Here is a 23,622-nt window from a genome sequence, read left to right on the forward strand (position 1 = left end):
AGACTGAACTCCAGTCTTATCCCTGGAAATGGTTTCTCCAGGTCAGGTCATTGGTGGGGGTGGGGGACACTGGTGGGTAAGGGTGAATGGCTGGTGCCCATGCTGTGTCAGGCCTCTGGTTAGACAGAGGGTGACATCCAGAGGCAGTACAGTCATGTGATTTAGTGAAATGGTCTGTGAGACCTGGATTCTATTTACACATCTACCACTCACCTTCTGTGTGACTTCACCTCCATTTCCCCTCCCACGCTTTATCTCTCTCAGTCTCTTTGGAGCAGGGACTCTCCCTCCAGGGTGTTCATACGGTACCCAGCACACTACACTATTGTAACATTAGTAATAATTAGGAGGTCACTCATGAGGGCTTTCACCAACACTATGCTTCCTGGGGGGATGGAGGAGGGGGAAGAATCCTGAGAAAAGCGGGGGAAAACCTCTGATTTCTAATGTAGGGAAGATGCTCAGGGTTTTTCCTGTGTTATAGATTATACACCTGCAGGTTAAAGATAACATCTACGCATGAGCAGATAAACCCCAGAGGTTTAGAAATGGATACTTTGTATACTTGCTACTTTTGCTTTTGTTCCATCTGTTTCTTTTAGAGCAGTATACATTTTGGCTATTTAAATTTTGTTACAATTCATGGGTTGAGTGGGGCCCTAATAATTTTACAGCATCTTTTAATAATAAATGATAATCAGACCACTTATAGAATGCATTACATATTCAAAGTATTATACACACACTTATTAATTAATCTCTAATTAATCCAAAACCTCTAGCTAATTAGCCATTTAAAGTTAAGGCTGGTACTGCCTGTTGGAGATGCAGAGCTCTGTATCAATGCTAAGTATGATCATATTTTTATTATTAATTATGAAGATTCAACAAACGCCATTAATGACCAGTAATGCTAATACTGTGTTCACTGAGGCACTAGTGCCTGATTCTGAACTCACATCTGTGTAAATCAGGAGAAACTCACTGACATCTAATCAAATCTGTCCATCTATCTATAGTGTACTATTGCTGTGGTTTCTGTACAGCTGGAGTGGAGTTATACCAATGTGACAGCTGTATATGTGATATCAGAACCAAGCCCAGGATCTGAATTTGTTGCATTCTTTATTATTATTTTATTTGTTCTTTGTTAAGTGCCAACAGGAAGCCTGGCTCTGTTCTAAATCCAAAATAAGACAATCCTTGTCACAAAAGTGTAGAGAAGACAAGTTGTAGTGGGGAATTTACAGAAGGGCGTAACAGAGAATTATTTATGTTATTAGCTCCTTTACAAAAGGGATGAGGCTTTGGGTCTTTCATCATTTAGTCTCACCTTAGCTATTATCTTGTATATGGTACAGTGCTCCACCACTGATGCCAACCTTTAATGCCCATTAGTCAAATTTCCAACAAGCACCAGTGTACTTGCCACCATGGAAGGAGCTCTCCATAATAAAACCACAAAGTCACTACACTGTCCTTCAAATGTTGTCTTAAAACTCACCTCCGCTCTGGTACCTACAAAACACTTGACAATGGCTAGGCAGCAAGCATGATGTGATCACTCTTTATGACACTAATGAAAATCATATCACTGATGCCTTAAGTTTCCCCATCTCTTTGTTGTAGCCACCTGTTTGTCTTTCATCATATATACATAAAGTGCAAGATCTTTGCAACACAGACTTTTATTATGTGTTTGTACAATGCCTAGTCCAGTGGCGCCTGTTCCCTCTGGCACTGTGGGTGTACAAAGAAGAATAATATTAATTTTAGAAAGGGCTTGAATGGAGATATGGAGGCAGCTTTGTGAACTCTGCTAGGTAGGGCATTTAGCACGGAAGAAAGCACCAAGACAGGAGTCGGAGAAAGAAATTAACCAAATTCTGCTCTGATTTGTATCCCCATTGCTTCTGACTGCCCAGGCCGGGGCAATCCTGGGCAGAATTTGGCCTTCCCATCATGCAAGCTCATTGTTAACAAAGTTAGCAGCTTGCTCCAGGGATCAGCAGCATATAAAACACCCGGGAGACCCAAGCGGGCTGTATGATGGAAACACCACCCTTCCTTCCCTCCCGCCCCCAAGACTCAGCCTCCCTCCAAAGAAACCTCCGAGGGGCCAGACGAAACAACTACATTTCCCACAACCCCCTCTCAGCCTCGCGAGAGGTGAAACGAGACTTGCCCTGGATAGGGCGGGATGCTTTCGGCTGTTGCGGTCTGTTCCGCTCGCTGCCGGCCTGGGTGATGGCTGTGCTGGTGGTGAGTAGATTCGGAGTGTGGCAGGATCCGATGCCATCCTCGGTAACGGTGTCTTGTAGGCAGATACGGTCTCGTGATATGTGAGCGGGTGGCGATTGTGCCTCGTCCCGGCCATGTATCAGTTGGGTTGGTGCCCGGTTAGCGTGTCGCTTTGGTGGTGTAAGGGCTGCCCCCCTCCCCATCAGCCTGTGCAGAGGATGCTTGGCCGCAAGTCCCATGGCTGCTTTTAGCTTGTTCTCTTCCCGCCCCCGATGGTGGAGTGACTAGGGCCCGGGTGCCCCTGTGTCAGTTGGCTCTGTTCCCTCTGAAGCCACTGGCCCAGCTGGGTATGGGGAACGTGCTGGGCCAGTAGCTTCAGAGGGAACAGCGCCAACTGACCGTTGGCTCTGGGCTGGTGTTAAGATGCCCCAGTTAACCCCCCTGGTTTCTCCTATTGCAGGTCCCTGCCAAAATCATGCACGAGGGAGGAAAGCCCAGCTCCAGCCGGAGAGGCCAGCAGCACCCTGCTGATCCTGGTAAGCGTGCGACTTAAATGACAGTGCAGGCGCAGGGGAAAGCTGGCAGCTCCCCCTTCCCTGCCTCCGGAAAGCTGCTTTCAAGAGCCTGGGCTGAGGCGCACACAGTCTCCCTGTAATTCAGGTTTAAAACCCACCCCTACTAGGTCACAGTGACTTGCTGAGCCGTTGAGTTGTCTCTTAAAACAGGGTTTCTCAACCTTTTTCTTTCTGAGGCCCCCCCAACATGCTATAAAAACTCCATGGCCCACCTGTGCCACAGCAACTGTGTTTCTGCATATAAAAGCCAGGGCGGCATGCCACAGGGAGCATTGATAAGTTGCTCAGGCTTTGACTTCAGCTCAGGGCCCCCGGCTGCAGTTTTGTGCTGGGATGGGGGCTTTGGCTTTCTGCCCTGGGCGATAGGGAGTCCAACACCAGCCATGCTTGATGGACCCCCTAAAACCTGCTCATGGCCCCCTAGTTGAGAACCACTGCCTTAAACTACTGTAGGGTTCTCTGTATAATATGCACTCATAATGGTTCCTGATTCTACCCACTGGGCATTGCTAATGGCCTCTGCTAAATGTGTCTGGGGTGCGTATATGTCACATGAATGTTAAAGTTTGTGATTTAAAGGGACACCACCTATTCAGATACTCTGTTCCAATGACTCCTGTATATTATTGCATACTTTGAAGGGAGAGCTTGAATCCTGCTTTTGTTGCTGAAATCATTTCCTTTTGTCTGTAAACTGAAAAGCACTTCTGGTCTTGGTAGCTCATGGGAAGTGTCTGAGAATTTTCACTTCTAAAGGGAATGGTTTTCCCAAGGAACAGAGACTGAGTCTGTTTTCTTCTTTGCTCAAACTTAAGCATTTTATGCACTTCTTTGACACTTTAACAGGAAGTCAAGGTAGGTGAAGTAATATCCTTTCACTGGGCCAACTTCTGTTGGTGGAAGGGACAGGCTTTTGGATTGCATGGTGTTCTTAAGGTCTCTTTTGGGTTCCCTTAACAGGGAACAGTCAGTGGGAAATCCAGTCAATATAACAAAGCTAAGTCATGCCAGGTTCTGCTGACTGCTCATGCTAACTACTGTTATACAAAATATGAACATGTAATTGTATATGGTGTGTTTCTCTCCTGCTATGTGGGAGAACTGCACAAACAGGGAAAACCAAGAGATTTTGGAAGAGTTCTTTAAAGTCTATAGGGATCTTTTCATTCGCTTCAGTAAGGTTTGAACCATTGCCCTAACTGATTTGGGTTAACAGTAAAGCTAATGACACAATATGCTGTATGTGTCTATGATGGACAAAGTAAGCTTTTTAAAAGGTACAGTCGAACCCAGTTATGAACACCGGAGTTACGAACTGAACAGTCAGTCACACACCTCATTTGGAATTGGAAGGACACAATCAGGCAGTAGCAAAGACAAAAAAAGCAAATGCAGTGCAGTACAGTACTGTGTTAAACATAAAATGTCAAAGCTGTATTAAATTTGTTCAACTGTAAACTTTTAAAAGAACAATCATGTTTTGTTCAGAGTTACAAACATTTCAGAGTTATGAACAGCCTCCATTCCCAAGGTGTTTGTATGCTGAGGTTCTACTGTAAATAAACTTTGCCTTTACTCTTTTCATTCCAGCTAATCTTAGGGGGTTCTAGTAATGGTGACACTTCTTCAGAAAGAAGTGATTGATTTCTTTTTAAGCTGACTTTCCCATCAGCATGAAGTGCTTCTCTAAGCAGTTCTGGTGTGAATTCTACTACAAAAGCAATACTCTGATACAAGAAAGGTTTGTTTGGCTAATAAACAGCCTTCGTGCTGAACTTGCATTGCCTTTGCACAACACAACCTCCAACTGAAATGTCCAAAATAGAAAATGAATAATATTGAAGGTGCATACTGCTGGTGCCACCAGGTGTCCTCGTCACATGGGGTGGAGAGCATGGTAATCAAAGGAACAGATACAGTTAGAGCAGAACCTTTGGCTTTGCATGCACCGACTTTTCCAGGTACAGGTCTTAACTGTTTTGAAAGCTGAGCAGGTGATGATACAAAGTTATCCCTGTCTGAAAAAGATCTTTTCACTTGTGGAATTGTGATTCTGAGGCTCAGCACTGCAAAGTTGATTTAAGGAAACCCAGAAATGAAAGTTTGTCTGATCGTATGTGACTAACCCTAACCCTGTGACCCTGTTCTTAAATTCCCAGGGTGCCGCACCTCTTTCTATTTGGAAATCAAGGATGAGGCTTTTGGATGAGATTATCCCTCCCACTAACTGCCCATGAGTCTCTAACGAAGGAGGTGAAAATTCCTTTCATCAGCCTTGTTTGTCTGCTCATCTGCACAATGGTGAGGCATGTTAGCATTTGTCTTCTGCAGTCAAAAAACTAGGTGCCTTTCATTGTTGTTGGGAAATGGAGGCAAGGCTGCTCTATTTAGTGGTTTTGGATGACTATGTTGTGATCCCTATGGCTAATGAGTGCAGATATAAAAGCTCAATAGCTTGATTATTGTAATTATTCCGTCTCTCCCTCCCACCAGTCATGGCTGCTGCTGTGGTGTGGTAGACTCTTGAGTGCAAACCCCTTTGCTTTCAAAGACCACAAGATGAAAGGTAGTGTTCCGTGAATGGGGATTTAAGTCTGTCAGTGTGCTAGGCTGGACAGCTGGGTGTTGTGACCATAAAAGGTGAGTTGGAGAATGGAATATGAAGGGATTAGGTAACACTCCGCGATGGAGACATTTGATGCAGCTCATCCCACAAATATATTTGTTACAAGAATAGAACTAGTGAAAGAGTAATTAGTTTGTGAATTGATCCAGACTTACACTGAAGCCCTTTTAAGCTTTCTTTGGCTGGAGGGGAGGCATAGATCAGAATCACCAAGTGATGACTCAACAGGGAATATAAAAGCTAAAGGCACCTCCAAAGGATGTATTAATAGTTTATTTTCCGTATGTCCAAGTGTATTTCATGTAATAAGCCCTCAAATGTCTTACAGAAAGTGCTGGTGGATTCTTCCTGTATGTGTGAGTCCGGGGGGGGTTACAACATAACGATTGCCAGAAGCTGGGAATGGGCGATGGGATGGATCACTTGATTACCTGCTCTGTTCAGTCCCACTGGAGCACCTGGCACTGGCCACTGCTGGAAGACAGGATACTGGGTAGATGGACCTTTGGTCTGACCCAGTAGGGTCGTTCTTATGTTCTTAATGTAGCACAGGGTGGTCCAACTGGTGGCCCCCAAACGTGTCCACTCCACAGCAGACTGCTCTAGAAAATGGTGTCCTTGGTGCAGCATGACCTTGCATGCACTGTATGTGACGACACGTTGTGTGGAGGACATTGGTTTGTAGAGCACATATTTCTGTGTGTGTCTGGTGGAGGTGCCCCAAAACTAGCATCCGGCCATGAGCACTGAAAAGGTTGAACCAAGAAGGATGCCGTTGGCTTGAAATGTAGTAAATAAAAATTAATGTTAAAGTAGCTTCAGGTAATGGACCGTCCCCTTCTTGTCCCTGTCAGTGGGTGGTTTTACAGCCTTGTCTCTCATGCAGGGGAAACTGACTCTAATCACCCAATGTTGATTGTACAAAGGGCCCAAATTGGGAGGGGGTTGGGGAAGTGGTAGACTTTTTTCATTTTCGTAACTACAGGTAACACTTTAAGTTGGTGTCCCAGAAAGCAAGGATTTATAATGAGAAATCTTGGGGTGTGGATGCCTACCCTTGAGTGGGTGACAAGTAAACAGCTGCAAAAAGAAAGTCCTTTGGCCTCCTGCTGGGCAGGTCTCTAGCCTGAGCGCTGAGCTGATGATGATAAGTTATCCCTGTCTGAAAAAGAAACCTTCCTTTGTGGAATTCTGACTCTCTGAGGCTCAGCACTTTCACATCTGCTTTAATGAAACTGGAGGATCAAAGTTTACTTTAAGGACTACTATGATGAATCTTTAACATGTGGCTTGTACTTGCATTCACAGGATGCAATGTGTCTTCCACCCAATGATCCTGCACTAAAGAAAGTGCCTGTCTCAAGCCAGGGGCTGGTAACTTTGACTGCAAGCTGGTAAGGAATTGCTAGAGAAATGTTTGCCTCGGTGCCTTGTGAGAAATCCAAAGGCTTTCTGGTCGGCAGGGGTGGGTCATGGTGTGCAGAGTGCTGATTTCTTGAACCTATTCCTTGCCAGGGAAGCATAGGAATGTAGTGGGTGATCCTTAGTGTGTTCAGCTGTTGCCCTCCTGAGCAGATGGAATCCTGTCTCTTAGCAGGCTATAACCTGACATGTTGAATAACAAAGGGCTGAGGAAATGATGGTCCAAGTGTTGACGAAAGGAGCAGAACTCAACTTGATGTTGATCATACTTTGAGTCTAATTTTCTACACATTCCTCCTCCCTGCCAGTTGCTTAATCTCAATGATCATATCTGGGTTATACCTGCAGTGGGAAAGGCTGAAACACTCTGCAGAGCTCTTCAAGTGTATCCTAACTAGGTTTTCAGTCTGCTTTTCTGTCCCTTGAAGCCTATAAGCCAGTGATGTGACGTTATCCCTGTCTGAAAACTCAGCTGTGAGGGGAAAAACAAATATTCTGAGGCTTTTGAACTTTTCCCACGGCAGTTTATTTTCTTACCTTGGTGACCTTTGTAGAAGATTAAAATCTGAAAGACAAGATAAAGGATAGGCTGTCCTTTGAGTGTCCCATGTGTCTGTGCTGAATCCTATGGGGCAACCATCACAGCTTTGTTCTTGGTGAAATCCTATAGAACGTGCGCTCCATGACATTTTCCAGGAACCACCCTTTTTTGACATAATGGATAAATGGAACCCTTAAAAATAGGCATTGCCCAGTTTAGTGTATTCTGTAAAATCTTTAGCAAAAAAAGAAAAAATTGGTTGTGGATTTCATGCATGACAAAGGGTTTTTTAGAGACACTCATGTTGCTTGTCCTGGCTAGTGGGAGAATTTGAGACACGTTTGTGCTTAACTTGAGTGACCAACCTTCTATTAACCTACAATCTGGTTTTTGCTGGTTACCTTGACCCTGCAATAACACTGTCATTGTTTCCGGCCAAACGAGCTTTGAAGCTTGTTCTGTTGGCAAAATGCTGATTTAACTAATTCTAACAGGTGGGGAGACCTATAGGCAAAACAATGGCTATAATAACTGGATCGTGCCTTCTGTGGTGTCTCTCTTCCTGTGGTGTCAGTGAAATCATGATTTGATGTGACGTCAGAAGAATGTACTCCTGGAAGCCAGGATTTGGATCAGTCCTTAACTGCTTGTTTATCTATGTGCTGTGCCACTAGCATGTCAGAGCAAAAGCAAAAGCAGTGTTCTACCTCCCCCCTACACTTGGGCCAATAATTACTTCCTATCCCAAAACGATAGCAGCCAGATCTGGGATAGTGTTTGTTTCAAGTGCGTTGCATAATGCTCTCTTCAGTACGCTGCCCTGTTCGGTGCAAGATGCAAAGTCATTGCTTTCTCCGCAGGGAACACAAGAGCCCTACTGTCCTTTGGTGACACTTTATTTCTCCATCCCCAAATAACACCTTGATTCTTTTATGAAAACAATAAGAGTAATAGTGTTGAGAGCAAGAGGATTTTCTTGCTCTCGAGGCTACAGCAAGAGACTGGATATCAAATCAAAGATTTGCATTCTATTTCTGGCTCTGTTACTGACTTGCAGCTTGACCGTGGTCAAGTCACTTAATTTCTGTAGCCCATGTCACAATGAGGAAAGCGGAGAACTCATACTGACCTTTTTAAGCACTCGGAGATCTTGGATTTAAAAAAAAAAAAAGTTTCCAAATGACTGACAATTAACTGTGTTCTTTCTAGCAACTCACTGTAATCTAAACTTCAACAGGATTTGAATGTGTGATCGATTTTGCCGGAGGTCCTTGTAACACGTGCATGGTTCCCAGATCTGAAATGAATTGGACAATGGATCCAAAGATAACAGAACTCCTGTAGGCTTGGAGGTTGGTATATGGGATGGGGAGGAATATAGTAGAAAAGCAGTGGATTTGTTTTAAGTGTTTGGTGTTTGATATGCAGTAGATTTGCAGTGAATTTCTGTACAAAACTTTGTTCTATCATGTGGATTTTTAATGTCACACTTTGGCACAATGTCAGCATTTGTTTAATTAGAAGGCATAATTTATTGGGTAAGAGAAACTGGAGCTGTCTGCTCCCAGGTTGCAAGTAAAACAAAAAGAAGAGAGCAGCTAGAAATAGAAAATTTTAGAAAAGTAAACAACGTTCAGTACTTGTGGAGATTCAGGAACTGGTTCAACGCAAATCTTATTTCCTGTATCTAGGTAGCAGCTGTTTTTTGCAGACTTTGCATGTCAGTTGACTTTGATAAGTCTCTAACTTCAGGATGCTGCTGCAAAAGAGGGAGAATGATCTGAAGCAAGGTCTCAGTCTGTCTCTGTGTAGTCCTTGTTGATCATTAGTTCTCATTTGGTACCTGATATGTGCTAGTGAAGTCACCTGTGGGCAACTGCAAGGTTTCCTCTTTGCTGTTGAGTTTGACATAGCTCCATGGTGTCTGTTAAGGCGGGAATGGGTCTTAGACTTGAGTGCTGAAAAGGGATGATTGCTTGGAGTGACAGGAACATGGCTCCAGTGAGGCTAGCTGTGACGTTAATAGATGCGAGGCTATTCCTGTCAAAGTGTAGGTTTTTTATCATGCCAGTCAGAACTGGCCTGTCCATCATTTCAGTTAAGTCTTGCCAACCTTCTCAAACAATCATCTTTGTATTCCTGGTAAAATAAAGATGGAAGTCTCTTTTGTGTCCTTGGCGCTTGGCCACCTTCCCTACTCTGATTTTTTTTACAATAGATTTGACAGTACAGAAGAAAAGGGCTTGTTAATGTCTCTCTCTTTACTGACTAGATCCTGTTCTGTTTTTTTTTTCCCCCAGCAGGGCTGGCTGGAGAGAAAGAGAGCTGTCGACCAAGGACGTTTTATCTTTCAGAAATAAATAATCAAAAATATCCAGTGTCTGAGTTTTGATGATGCTCTAAACTCAAAGTTACGTGAGTCCAAACAGCCCTTTCACCTGTGATATGTCAGACTCCAGTCTATACTATATGACTGCAAGGTGAAGGGCGAGTCCCTCATTACTAAGAGGCTACATCACTAGGCTATAGAAAAAGCAAGTACCATGTAGCACTTTACAGGGTTTTGAGAATGTAAGACCCTCCACACTGGGGCTTATGGCTGGAACAGTTTTTAGACATGGTTACTGCTTTCCATGACTAGCCTACACCTGCAGAAGGCAAGAGACCTGCTTGCACCAGAAGGGTATAGTAGAACTGTTCCCTAACTGAGCTAAAGTTCTAGATCATCCACAGCGGGCACTGATGTGGACTTGGACAATTCACATCTGTCTCAGTTCCCCCATCTGTTCATAGAACCGTAGAATATCAGGGTTGGAAGGGACCTCAGGAGGTCATCTAGTCCAACCCCCTGCTCAAAGCAGGACCAATCCCCAGTTTTTGCCCCAGATCCCTAACTGGCCCCCTCAAGGATTGAACCCACAACCCTGGGTTTAGCAAGCCAATGCTCAAACCACTGAGCTATAACATGTATGTGCTTTACAGGTATGGAATGAGTCAGTGTGAACGCTGCTATTTTCTGTATTTTACAATACAGAAAATCAAACCTGAGACCAGACCCAGTGGCACAGCTAGGTTGAGTTTCTGGGTATCCTGACACCTAGTCTTGTACCCTAGCTGTTCTCCTTTATAGTCTGCAGTGCTGAGTGCTGTTCTACAAGGATGACTTGGCCAAACCAGGACTAAACTATTTTTAAATGTTAATTCTTAGGCTCAGAGCAAAGCAAGTGAGTGCTGAGCCCCTGGCTGTATGTGTTAGGATCACTTCCCTCAGCCCTTGCCAGCACTTGTCACTCACAGAGTTCAGAACTATTCATCCTCCCCTCCCATATAGAAATTCACTGCAGCAGTACTCCCAGGTCAGACCCCTCCCTCTAAACCCTGCAATCCTCTGCTGTCCATTCACACTGTATTGCTGCTCTGCTTTCTGTGCCAGCCTCTGCCAGTCATATTCTACCCCCTTCCCTCACCCCAAGCGAAAACAAAAGAAAACATAAAAGATCATTCAACATTTATGCAATTATACAAAGTGGGAAAATGTTTCAAATTACACTCCTCCACTGTGCTTTAGCATCCATCCATCACTAGTCATTGCAACCTCCCTGTAGAACAAAACCAACCTGTTGCTGATCTACTCTTTCTAGTTACATGTAATTAACTTACAAAATGTAGCTTCAGGGTAAAGAACTTTCCCTCCTCACTGCAGGCTAGTTGGGTTTTTTATTTAGGTTGATGAGGATTTAGTTTTAAGTAATGGAGTGGTGGGTTCCATCCATCTGTACTTGGGCTGGGGGCCTTCCTCTGAATGTACACAGGCCCCCTAGGTTTGCAATGCAAAAAATGCACAGGTTTCCATCCGATCAGGTCTGCCTGCCCCCAGATTGCTGCAGGGGCCTACTTAAGCTGTGGCAACCCCACTTCCATCTGTTTGAGACCCTCTGACATCACAATGTGGAGTGAAAACCCAAGGAGTGTGGCTGAAGCACAGGTGGGAGAAGGCAATCAGCCTCTGCTGTATTCTGCTAGCGATGGGAGCTCTGTCTGGAAAGTGGAGTGTATGTGCATGTGGTGGCTCCATGGGCCTTCAGACAGTTATGGCTTCCGTGCCCCAATGCTCTTCACCTGCCCCCCCCCAGGTCTATTGAGGAGCAATATCAACAAGCTCCATCCAGGTCTCTTCAGCTATAGGATTGTGGCTGTAATGCATCCCATCATGAATGAGTTTGAACACAGAATAAATTAGGCTTTTCAGGGTTGTGGCAGACCCTTGTGATGGAAAGGTGGAAACGGCAGGCGGGGTATTTTTCACATCCAAGCTCTGTGCTCAGCATGTAACACTTGAAGGCGATGAGAAGCTGGAATTTGCTGGTGAGCAATCATCTTCTTAGGGCCATCACGCCCCTTTGGGAGACACGCATTGAACATTCGGGCTTATTGCTGCTGAAATGCCTTTTCATTTCCTAGTGTCAGAAGTTGCTCCCCACAGGTCCCTTATTTGATGGGAGGAACTGGGGCATGTCTGGGGTCTGTTGTCTTGAGCCAATCAGCAGGTTCCCTGGAAAGAGGCCTCACCACACTTGCTTTGCCATCTCAGCAACATCTGAGCAGAATCCTCCAGGCAGCACCCTCGGCTCGCAGAAGGCAGCCTTGCAATTCATGCAATCTCCAGCTTGTAAGGCTGGCTTTGGGTGAGCTCTCCGTTTGCCACCTTTACCCATGAATTCTGGACGGCCCCTGCCAGGGAGAAGGGAGCCCTTGGGGAAGAGGAGAAGGACTACTTTCGTTACAGCAAGAAGGGACGTGCCACCCAGCCTCACCGCTGATACAGCTTCATGATGCCTGCCCTGTGCAGGCTCTTCCACAGCTCCGCCTCCAGCAGCATGTCATGGTTGGCATAGAACACCAGAGGCTTCTTCTCCCGCTCGTAGTAGTGGTCTGAAAACTTTCGGTAATTGTCTGTGATAAATCCATAGGCACTGACCTGCAGACAGGGGGAAAAGGGTAACAGAACAGTTGGGAGGTGGGATCAGTGCCCAGCCTGTCCTAGGCAGACCGGACCCTGGGCTTCGGATAAGGAGTTACCCTGGTCAGTCAGACATTGCTGGAGTAGCTGTGTGGGGCACAGTGCTGTCCCATGTACCTGGTACATCCTCAGTGCTATGTCCTAAATGGTACATCCTGGAAGCCATGTGGCACACTGGAGCAGGCACCATCAGTGAAATAATTCATACTAGGTTGGGGCTCATGTGAGCACTACCCAAATATTTCTGGGTCCTACAACAGAAGGGTTAAGAACCAAGCCAGGGACATGCTTTAACTCCACCCCACACTCATTCCATCAGCCTTTATTCATGCTGACCAGCAGAGTACTAGGCACTGAAAAAAGGTAGCCCTGAAGGCTCTTACCTGGTCACAGGTATGTAGAGCTGTCAGTAGCATGAGGGCACCAGTACTGGGCATGTACAGATACCCATACTGAGTATTTATTATTTCAGATCTCAGAAATCTGTAAACAAAGAGGGATTATAATAGGTGAGATCAGTGAAATAGAGAGAGATGGGCTGCACTGAATCCCAGTGAACAAGATGGGTTGCCGAGGAAAGGATGAGACTACATGGCAGTGAATGGAAACACAGTGGCCTGCAAGAAACTGGATTGGCTTGCAATGAATAGGAGCACGTGGGCATAAATCCAAGATGGATCACAGTGGGTTGGGCTCCAGTGACGGGGATGTAATGCACTGAGTGGGACTGGACTGCATTTCAGTGCTGGGGGAAGACTGCAGTGAACAGGTGGGATTGAGGTTGGAGGGGTTTGATTGTGGGGCAGGCTGCAGTGAACAGAACTGGGGCAGTTCCAGAGCTATTTGCCGAATGAGCTGGAGTGTTTTGAGACAATGTTTTCCCCAAAGGTGGCGCCTGGTTTTTCTTACCTCACTGTTAGATAATGTATGAAATCTGGGTGCAGCAGCTTGAACTTTTTTGCAGATGTCTCTGGTCCAAAATATGTCCGCGGGCTGTGGCGGGAAGATCAAAAGGAATAGTTTCATTTCAAGTCAGTATTTAGACAGCTCAGTGTTTATATTACAACCTGAAAAGAATCTGAATATTTAGACTGACCAGTGGTGCCGGTTGTCAGCAGCAGAGGTATCAGACAGAGAAAATATTAAACAAAGAAAAAAAATACAACTCCCTGGAGCGCAGAGTTAACACTTTTCCTCTGAGGCAGAAACTCAGAGAGACACTGAAGAGCTTTCATTTTTATTATGGACTTAAGGTTGCAGCCAGATGTACATTGTAAGCCTTGTTTTGATTCCGCTCCCCTCTAACTTTGCGTACAAATGAAGGGTGCTTGTGAAAAATGATTGTCATTAATAGAAGGGAGGAGAATAATTTGTGTGCAGAGATTTTCTGTATTAAACTACTTCTGGGTTGGGCGTTGGGGAAGTCTGGGCGATACTTTCAGAGCTGCTTCAATCAGGGTTGTGAAAATGAGGTGCTGCTGAGGCCTGAAGACAGAGCAGAGAGAGGAAAGATGGTCCAGTGTTTAGGGCACGAGCCTGGGATGTGGGAGACCTATGTCCCTGCTCTGCCACAGCCTTCCTGTGGGACCTTAGTCAAGTCACTTAAGTCTCTGTAATCTGTATAATGGCCCTTCTCTCAAAAGGGTGTCGTGAGGATGAATACATATAGACAGTGAGGCACTCAGATACTATTGTAATGTGGGCCACATAAGTACCTTAGAGAAGGCTGAGACACCTTTGCAGAAGGCAGTATGCACTAATGCTGTCTATGCTGTATCCACCCTGCAGCTGGAGGACATCCATTGCCCAGTAGCATTATGCCTGAGATGGCTCAGGGTGGGCAGAAAGCAGGTTGGAAGCATTACTCACTCATCGCCTCTGTCGTACCCCTCTTGGACACGGCTGCCCAGTATGGCTGACTTCAGCATGACATAATCGCGTATGTCCGAGGGGATGAAAATATACCGCAGGTCCTGCAGCGGGGCGGGAGGCACAAAATACATACAATGCTTTGGTGTAGCAGGCGCTACAACGTGACATCCTGTCACACCCTCAGCCCCACTTAGATGCAAGAGCCTCATTCACAAACACAGGGCAACTAAACATACACATGTTCTTTGGCGGTAAGATTGAGTGTGGGGAGCCATGGACACCCAGCGCTTCTCAAACATGGAGGAGGTTTCTGGTGGAGCTGAAAGGAACCAGGGAGACCTCACAGGAAGAGTCACGGATTGATGGTCTCAGGGTCTCCTGCACTTTATGCGGGTTCTAAGGTGGTATGTGTCAGGGGTCAGCAAGGCCAAGGTGGTCAGCAAAGCTCCATCCCTCAGCGGGTGTTGCCACGGCCTGCATGACTCTCCAGGTCCAAATATTTGCACAACACCCCCCAGTCCTGATGGCTTACCTTGGACTGGGGTATCTGGGTGAAGCCATACTCTCCGTAGGCGATCAGGGAATTCTTCATTGTGTTCACCGTGAAACCATAGAAGGATATCTTGGTCCCGACGTCATCTTCAAAGCCTTTGATCACAGCCCCATTTAGCCTGTGGGTGGAGAAGGGAGAAGACCAAGGCTCTGATTAAGGACTGGTCTTTCACCACAGAGCACTAAGTATGATTCTCCCCCATCGATGCTGCTACTAATTGGGGTTGTGTGCCAGTTTACGGCTGTAGAGTTGTTACCTAAAGTCCCTCACACCTTATTACACAGGGATGGCACAGAGGGCCACACATGCAGTTTGAAAGACCTAGAGTCCTGGTTCAAGTTCCCAGCAGGGGTGACTCATCCCTCATCCTTCTGAGGTAGCCATGCTGGGTACCATGCAGTTATTGTATGAGGAGAGACGGGAGCATCACTCAGATGGGATGCTACAAACTGAGGTCTCTCTCGCTTGGGCAATAAATATCTCACAGCCCCTTTACAGCACCAGGGATTTGCTCTGGTGTCCTTGGTGTACATTTCCTCTCCCCTCACTGGTGTGCAGAGTGCTATACTGATGTCTTCCCTTTGGCCGAAGTGCAGGCGCAGTCTTGGAAGCACCGACAGCGGTTACATCTTCCTCCTAATTGCACAAATCCTACCCTGGGGGCAGATAATCCCACAGGATGAGACTGTGCTGGTACAAAGTGACTGGAACGTGCCTTACAATGAGGCATCCATGAAAAGACCAAAGCAGCCTGAAAGGGGAACTGTGGGATAGAGATTTGCCATATGGTCTCTGTTAATGTCAGATAATCTGTTGGAGCATCAGGGCCATGACAAGCTATCAAGCAGCATTGCCCACAATGGGCAGCAGTAATAGCCATGGCTGCAAGAGAGCATGAAATGTACAGCCGGAGTTGCCCTACTAAGAATGCCCTGGGACCCCATTAGACCTGCACACTGTTAATACATAAGATCTTTAAGCAGGATCCTCTGCTAGTTAAGGAGCAAAACAGCCCCAATGACCCGGTCCCTGTCAAAGGTAAGTGCCCCTGGTTCCCTCAAACTACAGCTTCCAGGATGTGTGGGCTGCTGAGCTCTCCATACCTGAAAACAAAGTCATGGGCATCTATCTCCTTGCCTTGCCGGGATCCATTGAGAATCCCTCCATTCCCGACCACGGCGCAGCGGACGCAGCCTTCAGGGAACCTGGCTTTGTCGAACAGCCAGCTGTTGGCAGAGTCGTTGAGCAGATGCAAGGTGGAAGCAATGGCTGCAGATCGAGGCAAGAAAGAGGCTAGTCAGCACCAGCCTCGTATTGCAAGAGCAGAGGTGCAGGTGTCTACAACGTCTAAACTGGGCCCAGCTCAGAGCTCAGCAGCCCTGACTTCCACCGGCTCCCCGGCCCTCCCTGGGTGTGTCTGGCTGGCTTGGGAGCAGTGTAAAGGTTACCGTCGGAGTCATGGCTCTTTGCGGTTGGGGCGTATGGAGCTCTCTGCTCTCATTGCCCTACTAGGGGTGCTGAGACAGAAGCAACCCTGCCCTGTCCCTTTCAGGCACAACTCTTCGCAGCTGGTGCTGCCCACACAGCCCCCAAATGCCTCCCTCGTCACCTCACCATTGAGGCAGTCCTGCTGCTGGCGGCTGGAGAGGTGCAGAGGGTGGGTGTGGGGTAGGAAGGGAAACAATTCCCAGCAGCCAGTCGCCAGCAACAATGGAGCACGTTGTTTGAGAGCCTTGTGGTTTGAGTTAATCATTGCACAGACACTGGGACCTTTTATTCAGGAAAATGTCACAAGATGTTGATTGCAGCATTTCCTAACAGTCCCCTCCTGCCCCATGGGCTCTGACTCCCCGGGGAGGAGGGGCTTTAGTTGAAAGGTATTTAATTCTCTGGTTACACAGCAGGCGTTTTAATCAAGGCCTGGGCTGTGGGATGATCTCTACCCAGCCATGCCCATACATGCCCCTCTGGCTAATCTCTCTGTCTATGTGGCAAAGAAGTTCGTAGAGCAACCAGTGCCCAGCATTTCCAGCCTGACCTGAGCCTCGTGTCAGAGATCACCCTTTACCCTCAGAGGCGGTTTGCCCAACCTGCCCCACTCCCCTCAGGAACAGGATGAGATGGCTGTTCTACAGAGACGCTGGGAGCAGGGGAAATCTTAGTGTAACCACTTGGTTTGTAAATCTGCTGCCTTGCCCCACTCCTCTCATCCCATTCGCCCTCCCCAGCTGCCCTGCTCCCGTCCCCCATCCCATCCCACTCCCCCACCCCAGCTGCCCTGCTCCCCTCCCCCATCCCATCCCGCTCCCCGGCCCAGCTGCCCTGCTCCCCTCCCCCGATCCCTCCCCCCATCCCAGCTGCCCTGCTCCCCCTTCCCATTCCACCTCATCCACTCCAGCTGCCCTGCTCCCCTCCCCCATCCCACTCATCTACTCCAGCTGCCCTGCTCCCCACCCATCCCGCTTGCCCACCCCAGCTGGCCTGCTTCCCCACACCCCAGCTGCCTCACCCCCTCCTCCCATCCCACATAGCCACCCAACTCAAAACAGGAAGCAAGTGCTGGTGGAAGGTGCCTGTCCCAATGCTCGAGGAGCAGTTCTCCCAAAAGCTGCAGCATGGGCAGCTTCCCTGCCCATGTCTCTCCACAGCAGGAGCCACTCCTCGAGGTGAGCAGGGAGCTCACGCTCCATGGCCCGTTCACTCCTTGGCTTCTCTGCCAGTCAGAGCTCATTAGTTTGGAGGCTTCTGTGATATGGGCGTCTGCTAGGAGGCTTGCAGGGGCAGCACTGGGATATAGGGTTATGCTGACACAACTAGAACTGAGCTAGGAATTATAGATGGAAAGCAGGGGACAGATGGCTAAGAGAACTGGTGATGAGATCCATAATCTTCCATCTCTACATCACTTTCCTTTCGTTCTTTCATCCAGCCTATTGTATTTATAATGGACCCAACACAATGGAGGTACCAGTCCCAGCCTCGGTTGGCCTCAAGGGAATGTTGTCCCCCTCAGATGGCTGTTGGGTAGACTATTCCTGGGACCAGGAATGGGGCGTCTGGCATGTCACAAAGGGGTTTGCAGTGCACCATCACTCCCATTACCTGTGTCGGACAAGCCCTGCCAGCCATATGGGACGCTGCGCTCCTTCAGTCTGTTCCGGGTCTCCTGGGTGACGTGCCGCGCCCACATCATCACCGGGATGTGGAATCGAAAGAGCTTCCCAAACCTGGGGTCTGCCTTCACTTTTGACGTCAGTGACTGGGGGCATGAGCTGGCCTGAAAGAAGAATGAACCACATTTCGGTCTTGAAATCATCCCACACTTCTCCTTAACACCTCCATTCCTTACCAGGTGCCAGGGAGGTGTGAAAGGGATGCACTCACCTATAGACATCTGCTAACCCCACAGGGAAGTTTTTGTATTTCTCTTCAGCACCTGCAGCTGTTTGAATTATTCGTTATTATTGTGAGCCCTAATCATGGACCAGGAGGGTCCCATTGTACTAGGTGCTGTACAAACACAGAACAAAAGGATGGACCCTGCCCCAAGGAGCTTCTATACATATTGGTCTGAGCATAGGACTGTGAGCTGGGAACTCCTAGATCCTGTCCCTGGCTCTGCCACTGACCTGCTGTGTGACCATCGGCAAGTCACTTCCCTGCTCTCTGCCTCAGTTTCCCCATCTGTAAAAGAAGCATGGTGATACCCAATTCACAAGGGGTGTTGGTAGAATCAGTTAATCAAAGCTCACAAATCACTTAGAGATGAAGAGTGCTCTATAAAGAGTAGCAGTATTGTCTCCTCCACAGACTTATTCTGTGTTAAGAGGCTTCCAATACCTTATTAATGATTCCTCATCACAGCTCAAATGTACTTTCCTTGGCTGGTTTTAAAGCTTGAAGTCGTAGCCAGACCAAGCATGTCCATGGAAAGCATGAATACAGGGTTGAGGAGCTGAGCACTAGACAGATCCCATCTACAGTGGCCAGGCAAGCCAGTGTGAAAGCCATGTGAAAGCAGAATTCTAAATGGGGTTTTGCCACAGCTTGGCAAGCCAGTGGAGACGGGTAGAACAGTGGGCCCAATGGTAAGCAAGAGCTGCAGGACTAGGCACTGTGGACCAGATCCGACTCCCACTGACTTCAAATGGCACTGGAGCAAGCTCCTGCCTTGGTAGAACACAGATGTTCCACCACTGTTCTACCATAGTTTGGCTGGTATGGACAGTACAGACCCGGGCTTAGCACTCCCACACGTGCTGCTTAACGCTCCTCCTCTTCCACCCACCAGCTATGACTTCTTGCTTATTTATTTTCACTGGGAAGGTACAGAGAAGGCCAGCTCCTTGCCAGTCACATCCTGGGCAAAACATAATACAGCTCACATTCAACTCCTGCACTAGTCCAGTGCCACTACGCAGGCTGTCACTGGTATAGCTGTTTGGATTAAAGAAGAGGTTCCCTCACCTTCACCCCACACTGCAGCTCTTCTGAGGTTCAGAAGAGTTTGGCTTGCTTTTTCATTAGTATCTTTCATGTTCTCGCTTCCTTGGGTTCCACCCAGAGCTGGGCGCCCAGGCACAAACATGCCGTGAGAAAAGTCGTTGGCATCCAAAAGCAAATGCCTGTCTCTTGAGAGTCCCAATCCAGTTTGGCAGGCCCAGGAGGTCTGGAGAGAGCTAATGAGTGGTTGAAACTCTGTCTGCTTCTCTAAACCAAACCTCCAACCTTTTCAGAATTGCCTATCCTTCCTGCAAATCTAGGATGACTCAGTCTCTTAGGAGAAGTGCCATGGGGTGTGTGGGTGGGTGCGTGTGAGTGAGTAAGTCCAATACCTTTCAAATAAACAGACCTTATTTTCAGAGAACATTTTCCCTTCCTTTCTTTTCCCAGACCCCAAACTGACTAAAAACTTTGGAAAGACAAGGACAAAGTGATGAGAATGACAGCGTTAAGCATATGCTTATTACCTGTTCCTTGGTGGGTTTAGCCTTGCCAGGCTCAGAAGAATATTTAGATGGCTTCCCTCTGGAAAAAAAGAAGAGAAGAGCTAAATATTCCTTTTGCACTGAATTTCACTTGTGTGCATTTCTCTTTCATGTGCGGGGAAATCATAAGAAGATCCAACAGCTTCTGCTGTAGCTCTTCCTATCTCTCTTATCGGGATTCCTGATGGTCTAATGGTTAGTGCATGGGGGGCTGGGAGTCAGGAGACCTGGGGTTTAGTCCCAATTGCAATACTGGGTCAGTGTGTGACCTTGAGCTAGTCACTTTGCTCTAAGCGTTCAAATCTGTGCACTATTTTTGCACACCTTGGGTTTTGGGAGCCCAGTTTGAGATGCCCAGCGATTCAGAGGTGCTGAACCCTTGTGACTCCATTTTCAGTCAATAAGGAAGAAGATTGGTCCTGTGGTCAAGGCAGTGCTTAATTTGTAATGAAAGAGGTGCTGGGGCTCAAGCCATTGTTTTGTTTTTGTTTTTTTTTCGTAACTGATGTGGCAAGCCCAGGCACAAATTAAGCACTAGGTTAAGGCACTAGACTGACACTGTGATGGCAGTCCACCTCTGTCCCATGGCATGGCCCTTTAAGCTTTTGGCCACCAGGCAGATGTATGCAGAGACCTAGGAATAGGAGACATAAGGGGACGGAGTCCCAGGAATAAGTAGTGTCTGGGGGGCAAACTTGTTATTGTTTCCTTAAGGGCCAGGGACCAGGAGCCTTGCAGAGTGGGTGAGACAAGGCTCCTCTCCCTCCCAGCCAATTGGGATGAGCTTTGGGAAGGGGACCAGCATATATTCTGCTGCCTCCCGCAGAGCGGGGGCAGATGAGGCATTAGCTGGAGCCATTCCACCCCCCCTCACACACACACACACACACACACATAAAGGTGAAAGGGCAGATGAGGGGGGAAAGGGACAACTGAAGGAGAAGCCGGCTGAGGACCTACAGCTGGCTTGAATGAGAACCTAGCTCTAGGAGAAGAGCTAAGGGGAGAGCTATTAAATGCCTGAGGCATAACCCAGCTGCCAGGGAGTGGACTTGAGGGAGCATCTCAGCGGATGGCTGGGAAGAAGCCACATGAGGAAACTGAACTACAGACAGAGCAGGGGCAGTGGAGTCTGCAGCCTTGTGAGAGAGGCTGACAAACAAGGCAAAGGCAAGAGTAGCGGTGAGGGATTATAAAGAGCAGCGTTCAGCTGCCCCACGCGGGTCCCTGGGCTGGAACCCAGAGGAGCGGGTGGGCTGGGTTCCCTCCCCAAACAAGAGAGGGAAGTACAAGCCTCGGCACTAGGAGTCCCAGATGGGGACGGAAGGCTGGGCATCATGGCCTGGAGTCTCTGGGTTTGTTTTGTTTGGACTTTTCTCTTACCCCTGGAAAGGGCCAGAAATGGAAAGGGGACCTGGAGGGAGGGCTGAGCCATGGAATCTGCCCAGCAACAAGGGGCATGACAGTAAAAAACCCCTGCCACACTGTGGCCTGGCACAAGGGGGGGATAGTGAGCGTGCTCTGCACAGGCACTCAGGAGTTACGGATTTTGTTACTGCCTCGGCCGACTGCCCCCCGTTACTGTGGGCAAGTCCCTTAATTGTTCTCTGCCCCGGTTCCCGCTGTAACTTGGGGGTGACAGCCCCTATCCATTTAGGCTGAAAACTCTGTGGGGCATAGGTAATGTACAGGCCTGGTGCGGGCTCTCTCCTGGAGGTCAATGCACCAGGGGGGAGCGGTGAAGGTGAGATGGGCAGCACAGCCTGGGGGAAGAGCAGCCCTTCCCCTCTCACCAAGGAGTTAGATGAATGGAAAGAAATAAACCACGCGGTGGCCAGATCCCGTCCAGATAGCACGGAAGGCTGTCACCATCTGGCAGGTGCCTGGGGTCCCTTGTGAGCTGAGGTGCCGGCCTCCTTCCAGTCCAATCACGGGAAAGCAGTTGGGAGTAAGCAAGCCCCTGGCTGGCAGTCTCAGCACAGAGGCAGGGGACTAAACTTCCATCCCATCCTACAGATAGGCCTTCGAGGGCTGGGTTGAGGGGCATTGGCAAGACAAGGTAGAAGCTGGTCCTGTTGCTGCCTGGTCTGGGGATACCTAGAGGGCTTTGCTGTGCAGAGCTGTCAGCCCAGTGCCTTCCCCTTGCATAACCTTCACCTGGGAAGGAAAACAACAAAACCCAGCGGTCTGATGCTGATGGAACCTTCCCCTGTCTAGGAGGCCACAGTAACCCCCCTGCCCCTCCAATGAGAACAATCGGCAGGGAAAAAACATGAGAGATGGCAACTAATTTCCTCCTTACCCCAGCACTACTCACCTGACCATGCTGCTTTCTCTGCTCAGGTCATGGTTCCCAGCATGTCGGGACATCCCTCCAGGCACCAACAGCAGTGACTCTTGCTGCAGCAGGCTAGAACAGACCACACAGAGAGAGCCTCAGGGGGGAAGGTGCAGCCAAGCCATCACCTCCCGTGTTTATCAGGCCTCCCCTGTCCCCTTCAAGTGAGAACAATTGAGCACTGGAGTACCAGCAGCAGCATAGACCAGTCGTGTAACAACTGGATTCATGAGACAACCTGAGATCTGATACATCTGAACATGGCCTGGATGGGCCAAAAGGTAAGGGCCTGAACAACCCCAACAGTGTCTGTTTCAGGTAGAGGGGCACTAGTCTTGCAAAAGCTGGGGGGCCCTATGGAAAATTCAGGGGCCACTGGCTTGGACAGGCTCCCTGTGACTTGGGTGCTACATCAAACCAGGGGTTTTCCCTCTTCAGTGCTGGGCCCTCAACAGTTTTGCCCATTGTGACATGTACATCTTCTAAGAGATGAGACATGCAGGGAACCAGTCTATCCTATAGCACTGTACAATACACCCAAGTGAGGAACTCCAGGCATGCCAGAGGAGCATGAAAGGTGTATAGTATTTTACACCATTAGCCGAGCATTTAGCACCTTTTATGTCTCCAGCACTTCACCAACATTAACTAATACCAAATTGATGAGACCAATGATGGAAGTTGGGGCAATCTGGGAAATTCAAGGGGTCAGATTTGATTGTTTTATTGGAAAAAGTGGGGACACTGGACCATCCTGCAGGTTCCTAAGGAGCCATTCACCTCCGGGAGTAAGTCCTTAGTAGAGCTGGTTAAAATTTGGAATTTCCATCGTAGGGGAAACTCCAAGATTCCAAAACTTGGTTTTGTCCCGATCTTGGACAAAAAGTCTCTCGAAGAACTTTTTGCAAAATGAAATATTCTGAAAATATTTCACTCCGATCTTATCAAAATGCTTCTTTTAATATGATATCAAAGTCAAAACAGCACAAACAAAACACATTTTCTTAACTTCCCAGGAAACATTAGACCAAATTGGTACATTCCCAGGAAACAGTTTGATCTTTGTCCAATCAGCATATTCCGATAAAACTGTTCTATCCGGCAATTTCCGACCAGCTGTAGTCATTGGCATCTGATGGCTATTTCACGGCCCACACGAAATGAGTGGGTGGGTCTCAGAAGAGTTCCTAGTGGGCACATGTCCACATCTGAGAAACTACCCATTCAATTTGCCCAAAGTGGGCATTCTCAGAAGAGAGGCTAAGCAGTCAATGGAGAGGTCAATGGAAACTGAACTCCCCTCCTGCCCCTAGTGGCGTCCCCCCACGCAGGAGCACTGACAGTGTGGCACAGGGGAAGCTTGTACCGCTGCTGCCCATGCTGTAACCGTCCTGTGGGCAAACAACAAACCTCAGCTTTCATGGCTGGCACCCTTCACAAGCAGAA

At 48.0% G+C, this 23,622-nt stretch overlaps 1 protein-coding gene, 1 long non-coding RNA gene and 2 other non-coding genes across 4 annotated transcripts in view; 3 read left to right on the forward strand and 1 right to left on the reverse strand.

The window, feature by feature from the left end:
• Nucleotides 1-2,203: 2,203 nt before the first annotated feature.
• On the forward strand, nt 2,204-9,762 carry LOC141999033 (uncharacterized). The gene is made up of 6 exons (XR_012641950.1): nt 2,204-2,262; nt 2,702-2,777; nt 4,976-5,117; nt 6,751-6,836; nt 8,643-8,757; nt 9,706-9,762. It is a non-coding gene; the product is annotated as an uncharacterized LOC141999033 (long non-coding RNA).
• LOC141999107 (small nucleolar RNA R38) lies at nt 4,803-4,880 on the forward strand. Its single transcript, XR_012641966.1, has one exon. It is a non-coding gene; the product is annotated as a small nucleolar RNA R38 (small nucleolar RNA).
• On the forward strand, nt 6,576-6,652 carry LOC141999106 (small nucleolar RNA R38). Its single transcript, XR_012641965.1, has one exon. It is a non-coding gene; the product is annotated as a small nucleolar RNA R38 (small nucleolar RNA).
• Nucleotides 9,322-23,622, reverse strand: part of ST6GALNAC2 (ST6 N-acetylgalactosaminide alpha-2,6-sialyltransferase 2) — a 30,517-nt gene continuing 16,216 nt past the window's right edge. Inside the window, exons 2-10 of the mRNA XM_074972119.1 lie at nt 22,156-22,248; nt 19,821-19,878; nt 17,953-18,127; nt 15,954-16,119; nt 14,830-14,968; nt 14,295-14,398; nt 13,335-13,418; nt 12,809-12,908; nt 9,322-12,383 (exon numbers count right to left, since the gene is read on the reverse strand). Of these exons, the coding sequence (XP_074828220.1) occupies nt 12,216-12,383; nt 12,809-12,908; nt 13,335-13,418; nt 14,295-14,398; nt 14,830-14,968; nt 15,954-16,119; nt 17,953-18,127; nt 19,821-19,878; nt 22,156-22,248 (1,087 nt within the window). The 3' untranslated portion in view covers nt 9,322-12,215. The remainder of the gene's footprint in view (nt 12,384-12,808; nt 12,909-13,334; nt 13,419-14,294; nt 14,399-14,829; nt 14,969-15,953; nt 16,120-17,952; nt 18,128-19,820; nt 19,879-22,155; nt 22,249-23,622) is intronic.

This window comes from Natator depressus, chromosome 14, assembly GCF_965152275.1.
Source record: "Natator depressus isolate rNatDep1 chromosome 14, rNatDep2.hap1, whole genome shotgun sequence".
NCBI lineage: Eukaryota > Metazoa > Chordata > Testudines > Cheloniidae > Natator > Natator depressus.